Below are 9,780 nucleotides of genomic sequence, written 5' to 3'. Positions count from 1 at the left end.
ATATTATATTATATTATATTATATTATATTATTTTATATTACATTATATTATATTATATATATAAAACCCGATATATGTAATAACATAGCAGTGTCTCTGATGGTAGCAGAGTGGACCTTTCTGTTCGCGTGCTCCAGGAAGTACAAATTAGTGTGGGCGGGTGTTTAGTGGGGTTGCTTGGTGGGGTGTTTTTCTCTTCTCCCGTCCTTCTTTCTGAATTATGGGAAGTCCTTAACTAATAAGCCGATTTTGTGGCATGTTTGTAAACCGGTGCATACTTGAGTTGAGCTCAACTTTCCTAGTGGCTCAGATGATTAAAATTGGATCGTCTCCGGGTTCTGGATGCTTTATCTTATGCAGTTTCTGATGCAGAAACTGATGCAGTTTCGTTAGCTCATCGTTCCTCACGTGCAACTCTTTCACAGAATCACAGACTGGTCAGGGTTGGAAGGGACCTCTGGAGATCATCTAGTCCAACCCCCCGCCAGAGCAGGGTCACCTACAGCAGTTGCACAGGACAGCGTCCAGGCGGGTTTGGAATGTCTCCAGAGTGGGAGACTCCACCACCTCTCTGGGCAGCCTGTTCCAGTGCTCCACTACCCTCAAAGTAAAGAAGTTCCTTCTCATGTTAAGATGGAACTTCCTATGTTCAAGTTTATGCCCATTACCCCTCGTCCTATCACTGGGCACCACTGGAAAAAGACTGCTCCCATCCCCCTGGCACCTCCCGTTAAGTATTTGTATGTATTAATAAGATCCCCCCTCAATCTTCTTTTCTCTAGACTAAAGAGACCCAAGTCCCTCAGCCTTTCTCCATAGGAGAGATGTTCCAATCCCCTCATCATCTTCGTTGCCCTTTGCTGGACCCTCTCCAGCAGTTCCCTGTCCTTCTTGAACTGGGGAGCCCAGAACTGGACACAGTACTCCAGATGCGGTCTCCCCAGGGCAGAGTAGAGGGGGAGGATGACCTCCCTCCACCTGCTGGCCACACTCTTCTTGATGCCCCCCAGGATGCCACTGGCCTTCTTGGCCACCAGGGCACATTGCTGGCTCATGGTCATCCTGTTGTCCACCAGCACTCCCAGGTCCCTCTCCACAGAGCTGCTCTCCAGGAGGTGAGAGCACTCTCACTAGGTCCAGACTACAAGTGTCGATACTGGGAATAGCTAGGCTCTCGTTTTCAATTAAAAAAAAAAAAAAATTTGATCAATATTAAAAGCCTTAAGTACCGTTTGAAGTGTCCTGTGGATGAATTGGAAATTATATTATAATATTCACAGACTTCTGATTTTCGCTTATCATTGAAAAGTGATTTTACAGATAAATTGGATTTTTGTAGTACGTTATAGGAAGGGTTGGCATTTTGATACATCCGCTGCATAATTGTGCTTGTCTGGAATATGATTGTCTGCTTTCTAATGGTTTTTAATACTAATTTCATTTCTGCTAGAAAATCAAAGTTTACTTCTGTCTGTTCCTTCTGCAGAGTAAAAGATGCTGGCTGCCAGTAGCAGAACAGACCTTCTGTGGAACATATCTCTCTAAATCTTCCCTAAAATTACCCGAAGGCATATATTTCGCCTGTGATGGACCCTCGGAATACTGCTATGTTAGGCTTGGGTTCTGATTCTGAAGGGTTTTCTGGGAAAAGCCCCTCTGTCGTAAACATTGGCACGTTGGTGGGAAAAGGAGAAGGGGAGCTAGAAAGTTGCACCAAGGAAGACGACGACAGTAAGAAGAAGAATCGGGAGGGGAACGGTACCGAGAATGGGAAGAACGAGGCTCTGACTGATGCCCAGCAACAGTTTTCAGTGAAAGAAACAAACTTTTCGGAGGGAAACTTGAAACTGAAGATTGGTCTTCAAGCAAAGCGAACGAAAAAGCCTCCCAAGAACCTTGAGAATTATGTGTGCCGGCCTGCTATAAAAACCAGCATCAAGCAACCAAGAAGGGCACCGAAGAGTGGGAAGATGACAGATGAGAAGAACGAGCACTGTCCTTCAAAACAAGTGAGTAGCGTGTTTATGTAGCACTTTGTATAGTAAATTTAAACTGTATTTAAACGTTTCTGCCGTCTCTGCACCATCATGTTGTACTAACTGTTTTTCCATATAACCTCTGATATTGAAGATTCTCAAGTTATAAATGCTTTGATTTAATTTCCATCGACAGGAAAAGCGCTTTTGCTCTTTCACAGGTCGCCAATGTTGGTTTTGTAACAGTAGTGAAAGATAATTCCCGTGTTAACTTGAAGTGAATGTGATAGGTATGTTTCTGAAAAGCAATAGTGTCATTTTTAGTCTCCGGTATAGAAGAAAGTGGGGGCTCTTGTCTCTGTTTAAATTGGCTGTGTGTTTGCTGTGCTTGTCTCTAGTGTTGGGGTTTTATAGTTTTTCCTTACCTGTCAGAACCATTGGTTTTGCTGTGTGTCTTAACTGATGCTCTGCGAGGAAAGTATCAGGCAGTGCCTGAAAAGTAGAAAATAGTTTTCCAGATGTGTTAGAAAACTGTCTGATGATGAACTGCATATAAATGCAGTGGCTTGAGAGATGTGCCAGGTATTTTCCCAGTGTAAGGAGATAGCCCTGCCTTCAGGATGTCTTGTTTTTATGATCTGCATGATGTAACAAGTAGGAGCAGCAATAACAGATAGGGAAACCAGGATAAATGGCCAGAATTACAAATGTAGTTGCATAGAGTCTAAATTTTAGAAGTGTTCTGTTACAGCATGCTCTTTTTTCCAATATACATAGAAGCGTTGCTAACTAATAGAATGTTAGAATATACCCTCCGTGCCGTCTCCTTTCAGTACGTGCCTACTGATTTAAAGCTGAAGTTTTTCCCTACGCTCCTGGTTTTCCTGCTCCTATCTGTGTTTCCCTATGAGTGCATATTTATCGCTCCCAGTTTCCTTGCATGTTCTTCCGTAGCCTCGTTCAACTTTGTGACGCCGGGTGATTCAGCAGGGGAAGATAGCGAGTCCCTGGAAGTTAGAGCCCTTCCTCCGCAAGGGTTGTCTGCTCGTGGGGCTCCTGTTTGGGAGGTTCCCAAGGCGGAAGGTTTTTCATTCCTCTAGCCTGTGTCCTGTTCGTAAATCTACCTGCATAAATCTGTCCTGGTGTATCTCGTAAGGAAGAGCTTACCCAAAGGGAAGGAAAATGGACTGAGACGATGGCTGTCTGACATAGCCAAACCTTTTTCTTTCCCCTGGCATACCCAGACTTCAGTTTTCGTTGAGGAAGAGGATCTTCAAAGAGAAATAAGAAATTACGCCCTGATAGAAAAACTGTGCTATATGTTACGTGTAATGACTAAAATTACTTTTTCCAGACTCTGCTGTGGAACTGCATTGGGTTTTTTCTTTTCCCCCCATTCTAAGCAGGTGTTTTACTCAGCCTATCAAACAAGAAATTCTCAACTGGTACATTATGGAACTTAGAAGTTTGGCCTATGGCCTTTATTTTACATTCTTCCATTTCAGGACAAGCTTATTATTTCTAATGACTTCTCTAACTTCATCTTGAAAAGAATTGGAAGAGTAGATCGTGATTTGTCATTATACTGATGACTTTCTGGTTTTCTCTTTTTTTCTTTTTTTCTAACAAGACTGTATAGTGATGAGTTGAGTATTGGGCCAATCTGGACTATCCAGTCACTGATCTCAATGTCCAAATTGAGGTGGTACTTGCAACTGAAAACCTCTTACTAGCAAAGAGACTCATTACGTATGGAAACTTCCCCGTTGCATCAAGAGATTGTGCCCTGGGAATTCTTACTAGGGAGAATAATTAATATTTAAACTCTGCTGATGGCAGCGTGGATTGTTCACCCTTGACATCTTTGTTGATATGCTAGGTTTTTCTTCAAGACATCCATCGTATTTCAAATGGAAGTTAGAAAGTTGGGAAACAAATATTACTAATATTATTAAATATTGGTGATATTATATATGATACCATTGATGCCATATCACTTTTTTTTAATTCCAGCTATTCTAAGTGGAGTTACTCCTGCTCCTTTTCTGGTGAACAACCTAAACGCTTGGTGTAGAGAAGAGCAGATTTGTTGCATTAAATTTGCATTACTTAAAATAGTTTCAAATCCCTGACTAATGCTAATTCACTTTAGATACTCTGCTCTCTCTCAGATTGTACTGAAATGGTTTTCAAGTTGTTTAACTCTGTATGTTCCCTGCTGCAGTTGTGGCACTTTGGATTGTTCGAAATGATGGTTTACAGCATCCCACTGATTTCTAGCAAGTGTGATCAAAAAGTGTCTTTTTAGAAACAAACGGCAAACATGGTTTAAAACCATTGCATGGTTTGAGTATAATACCTGAGGGACTTTTTTTTTTTTCTTACTGCAATGAAATAAAGCAAATTTTAGCACTGCAAATTACATTTCAGAAAATGAAAGCGATCCCTTAGTCTTTCCTTTCGATGGAGAGGAAATAAAGCAAATATATGACCAATTTGGAGCAAGATGTGGCAATACTTTGCACTGTGAAACAGAACTCTGTAGTTTTAAAGGAGGAATAGAGAATTTGAATGAAAATTTAGCACTTGCAGTATATACTCAGTTAAGCACTAAGAAAGAGAAGGTAGTGGAAATCTTCTCCTGGGAATATCAGTGTAGAAATTAAAATAGTAGGAAAATACTTTGTGCTCCCATCTATGGCAATCTATGAGCTTCTTTCTCAAGCTCAGTGCTGAAAGGACTCTGAAAACCTGAGGAGTGTCTTCAGTTATGTTAATAGAGGGTTTATCTCCATTCGGCAAGATGAGTGGGTAGGTGAGGTGGGTAACTGGTGTATTTGCCATTTGTCCTCCAGAAATGTATCGACAAAAAAGTTAATAGTCTTCTGACGAGAAAATCATAGAACACAAAAGAGAGACCTAGAAAGGGCTAAGATTCCCAGGTGTTAAGAGAAACAAAATTAGAAGTTCCTGTAATAGCAAGAGAGTATTAAATTTGGGTTTTGACACTGAATATGAAAGTTGGATTTCTTTCTTCCAGAAAAGTGTCCTGTGACAGACAGACGTTGCTGTGACCTTTGCTAAGCCTGAAAACCTCAGCCTTAGACATACATGTAAATTTTGCTTGTTAGTTTTGGCACAAGAGGCGTACGAATGCTTTACCTTGTGAGGTAGATGAAGCCAATGGCATAGCAAAGTTGCAGCACTGAAGTTCTAGAAAATAGGAAGACAAGAAGTGATAGTAACAGCCTGCTGTAATTCTAAAATAGTCACGGTAAAACAGTGAAGCAAGTTGGAACGTGCCCTTTTGCTCCATCTCCTTCTTTCTTTGTAAAACTGCTGAGTGCAGGATTCTCTAGTTCTTTCTATTGCCCTGGGTTATGTGGGGAAGCTCTACAGGAGAGTTTGCTGACGAAATCACAGCCGCTAACTGAAAAATTTCAAGCAAAAAAGTTAACAAGCCTAAAGAAGTGGGATTTTTTTTTTTTCTTTTTTGAGTAGCTGAAGAATATTTTCTGCGGGATCCAAGAGATAAGTTTTTGTCTTGCACTGATTACACAAAGTCCTTTTTTTTCCTGGTAGTCAGGTAAAAGTTGGTTTTAGAAAAGACTAAAAAGTCTTGGTGGTGAAAAATAAACAGCAGGCACACTTCACTCGTTATTTGGGGAACTTCATATATCGATGCCACAACTACACAAACAATTTCCGTGATTCTTCAGAATGCTCATTTGAATTACAGCCTGTGCATTGGCCAGAAGTACAGCAGCTAAAATAATAATGGGTAAATCTCTGTGTGTATGTGTACATATAAAAATCCTTATTGCTTGCTGGTAGTTCTCAAGAGAATTAAGAAGTGAAATTTTCATTAACAAGCTGTTTTCTTCTGACTGTTTCAGCTTTTGGAAGCTGAGACCATCTTGCCTTTCCTAATTTGGTTCTAGTGAGAAGTGTGAATTTTACACTAGACTTGATAGGAGATAGCCCTGTTCTTGTGAAAGATTATCTACTCTTAAGCTTTTTGCAAATAAGTACTGATAATAACGGTAGTAAATAATAATCTAGTAAGAATAAAGCCTGAGATCATGCTGTAGTGTAACAATGAATGTCTCTTTGAGAAGTAAAGCCAATTTTTTGCTGTTGGTGCCTGTGATGATTCTGGAATGATTGATATAACCTGTTAATAGCTTACATCAAAATAACCTGGAATTTTTATTCCTCAAATTAATGGTATGTCCACATAGGAGATTTAAAATTTTAAATTTGGCTCAGTGTAAAATTAATGATAAGAACAACAATTTTATGAAGACTTACCTGTTTTATGTAATTCTTGTGTTGGATAGAGTTGGATTCTTTTGTTGGATGGAGTTTTAAGCCAGAGCTAGAGATGGCACAGGAATAAATGCTGTAGTTTTAAAGCGTAAAAATGTTTTTTAATATAATGTAACCTAGACCTTTTTAACAGCTTTGTGCCTAGATGAAGCCTATCATCTGACAGCCAGAGTCATGTAGAGTAAGTCTAGAACTTTTTACTGAAAATGTGCATAATCCAAGAAAAAACCTGGTTTAGACAGTCATGTGGCACTGTCGGCGTGCATTGCAACATAGAGGTCTGAACGGAGAAGCTTGGGGTGAGTGCTTGCAGACCTATTAGGTGAGTTAGATGGATGAAATTAGATGGATGAAACACCTAGGAGATGTTGGGGGGGTCGGGGGGCTTTTTGTTGGTTTTTTTCTGAGTGATTTGTCAGTAGTCCTCACGAAACTGCGTTAAAATCTGACTTTAGACTTTCTCTGATGTAAAACTGCGTTTGTTCGAGTCAGACAGTGAAGTAGGGCGCTCCGCTGCCTGCAACCACAAGAGGAAAATCGCAACGTTGAGTGCGCTGCGCGCAAGGCCAGCTTCCAGCTCCAGGAGCGAAAGGCGAACCAGAGACTGGATACTCATTCGCGGAGCTGAGCCTGAACGTGGCCACGCCAACCGCTGAAGCTTCGAAGTGCCGGAGGCGTTGCAAGCGCTCTGTAACGTGTGCTGGACTTCAGCGCTCTCCTTCCCATCTGGTGGAGGGGTTGTTTGTGCAATAGAAGTTATTTCAGGAAAGCGTGCCACCTTTTTTGTCTCCGGTGCAGTAGGACATATCATGGCTGCTCCCCGCCTCCCAGCTGTGGGTTTTGTGAGTACGAGGGTGGCGAAGTTGGGGGGAAGTTCCTGAAATGTGACGCTCCGGCAGAATTTACATAAGATTGCAGCTGCCACAGAAAAGCTGGGCTAAGTGCCAACCTATTCTCCATAGACCACGGTCTCTTTTACACCACAGGCTTTCAAACCAGTAACCGATACCACTGGTGGGTTTTGTTCTACTACGGCAGCAGGTTTGGAGACATCCAACCCCAAGGGATGCTCGTAGCCACCCTCCCCCAAAAGGAGAACTTTGATCAGTGACATGTCACTGTTCTTGTGAAGTCTCGTTTACGTTCTGGAAGCACATTTGGGTTGGTAGGGCAGTCATCAGGACAGTTAGTGGAACGCAGCTCCTGGTACATCAAGGGCTTTAGTGTGGACCTAGTGAAGAAGTAGGCAGTGATGAAGGCTTGTCTGGGACATACGGGGTGATCTGTTTTCACTACTTTTTCGATAACTTTCTTAAAAATACTTCCAGTTGGTGCGTACCACCGCGTACGCTATGGCGGGCGCAGGTAGGCTTGTACTGACCCTGGCTGAAGCTGAGCGATTTACTTGATTTCCTCGGTATTTGAGCAGTGTATTCAAATTCTTTTCTTCCATTGTTGCCTTCCATACAGAAAATGTCCTTGTTTTTCCTGAAGTTCACAGTTGTGCACTACTTAAGTTTTAATTTTTATTATCTGTTTGCAATAGTCTTATTCTTCCTGTGCTGTACTTCTTAGTGACAGCAATGCCTCCCACTCGCTTTAACAGAAAATTTGAAATTTTTAATAATAAATAATTGCAAGAAGGAATTCTGACTCTATGCTCTATGGGTTGGGTTTTTTTAAAGGTTTTTGCAGCTACTGCAGCAGCCAGAATAGTGAAACCTCTCTGAAGGTTAGATATTTAGATCAAGATGTCTCTATTAACTGTTATCGCCTGAAATTTTTTGCTTAAAAAAGCCCACACCACTATCCCGCCTGCGCCTCTCGGGCCGAATGTTTCTGTTAATCGTACTGATTGTTAAGTGGCTTCATGGGGGGAAAAAAATAATAATTTCCCATATAAAAATTTTGGTTTTAAAAATGCTGAAAAAATTACACACTTTTTTGACTTCTTATCTGTAATCTCAATAGACATTTCTTGTTTTGTTTTTTCAAGTTCTTTGAAATAATTTTCAGTGTGCTTGGAAAATTCGCTTACCCCAGATGAGAAAGAAACTTTCCAGGGCAAATGCCTTCAGCTTTCAAAGAATCCTTGTTTGATGCTAAAGTCATGTTTTCAAACTCCTGGCATCTCATTTAGATCAAAGCTAGTATTTGGAAAGGTTTTCTTCTTATTTATGTATTTATTTATTTAAATACCTAATAAAACTTCCAAGCTCTTTGTTTCGAAACAGAGGTGGATAGGAGAAAGTGGAGCCTGACAAGAGGCGTTCAATACCCAGAAACGGCAGAGTATGAGAATACAACAGACGCTATCGAGTAGGGTAGCAGACCATACGGGAGAAATAGAAGAAAGAGGGAAGAGAGTGTATGCACAGGTAGCTCAACAAATACAGGAACGAAGAGTTGAATTCCCAAGTCAATATTTAGGTGAATTTTTCAAATATGTCTAAGCCCGCTGAACAAAGAAGATTAAAATTTTGTTCCAAAGTTCTTTTCAAAATTTAAGACCGCAGAAAAGAGGATGTAAGTCTCTGAAGGTTGATCAGAAAGACTGCTTTAATCCCGTGTAGTTAATACCTGTAGCACGCACGGTCTATGCCAGGTATGTCCGAGAGCATCAGCAGACGTGTTTGGATTCCAGGTTTGGAGTCATGCTGACTCGGTAGTTTCCACCTAAGTGCCAGGCTTGTATGCGGGCAGAAACACACCTCTTGCTCCATCCGTGTGGAAAGGCAGCGGCTCGGGATTTGGAGCGCCTCTTTATGCACTGCAGAGGCTGTGACAGCTGAGGCAGCACATTACCCGAGCAATGCTTCCCATCTCCGGGAACCTGTCAGACTGAATCCCGCTTGTGGTCTTCTCTTTAAGCCACGGTGGTGTAGCTTACTGATCAAATACTTCATTCATGATCAGCACCAAAATTGGCTGTTTATCAAATGATTTCGAAGGAATCCAGGCTGTATCTTTCTTTAGCGTAATTAGATATTGGCCAAACGTAGTTACAGATTTGTAAAACGTCATTAATCTAATGCTGACTGTAATCAAGTACAGTAATTACCATGCAATTGTCTTACTGATTTTTATTGCAGAGGGATGAATATCATATATCATAGAATGGTTAGCATCGGAAGGGACGTTGAAGACCATCCAGTCCCACCCCCTGCCCTGGGCAGGGCCACCTCCCCCCAGCCCAGGTTGCTCCAAGCCCCGTCCAACCTGGCCTTGAACACCTCCAGGGATGGGGCAGCCACAGCTTCTCGGGGCAACCTGCCCCAGGGGATCACCAGTCAAGAATTTCTTCCTCATATTCCATCTCAGTTTCCCCTCTGTCAGTGTCAAAGCGTTCCCCCTCGTCCCGTCGCCCCCCTCCCTGATCCAGAGTCCCCCCCCAGCTCTCCTGGAGCCCCTTTAGGCACTGGAAGGGGCTCTGAGCTCTCCCCTTTTTGGCCTTCTCTTCTCCAGGCTGAACCC

At 41.9% G+C, this 9,780-nt stretch overlaps 1 protein-coding gene across 1 annotated transcript in view; it reads left to right on the top strand.

Annotated features, from left to right (window-relative positions):
- Nucleotides 1-1,526: 1,526 nt before the first annotated feature.
- The window catches only part of ASH1L (ash1 (absent, small, or homeotic)-like (Drosophila)), a 54,191-nt gene continuing 45,937 nt past the window's right edge, over nucleotides 1,527-9,780 (top strand). The window contains exon 1 of the mRNA XM_009893713.1: nucleotides 1,527-2,010. Coding sequence (XP_009892015.1) covers nucleotides 1,588-2,010 — 423 coding nt within the window. The 5' untranslated portion in view covers nucleotides 1,527-1,587. The remainder of the gene's footprint in view (nucleotides 2,011-9,780) is intronic.

This window comes from Charadrius vociferus, unplaced genomic scaffold (genome assembly GCF_000708025.1).
Source record: "Charadrius vociferus isolate BGI_N301 unplaced genomic scaffold, ASM70802v2 scaffold900, whole genome shotgun sequence".
Lineage (NCBI taxonomy): Eukaryota > Metazoa > Chordata > Aves > Charadriiformes > Charadriidae > Charadrius > Charadrius vociferus.
Note: the sequence above shows the minus strand (reverse complement) of the source record. Positions and strands in the feature narration are given on the sequence as shown.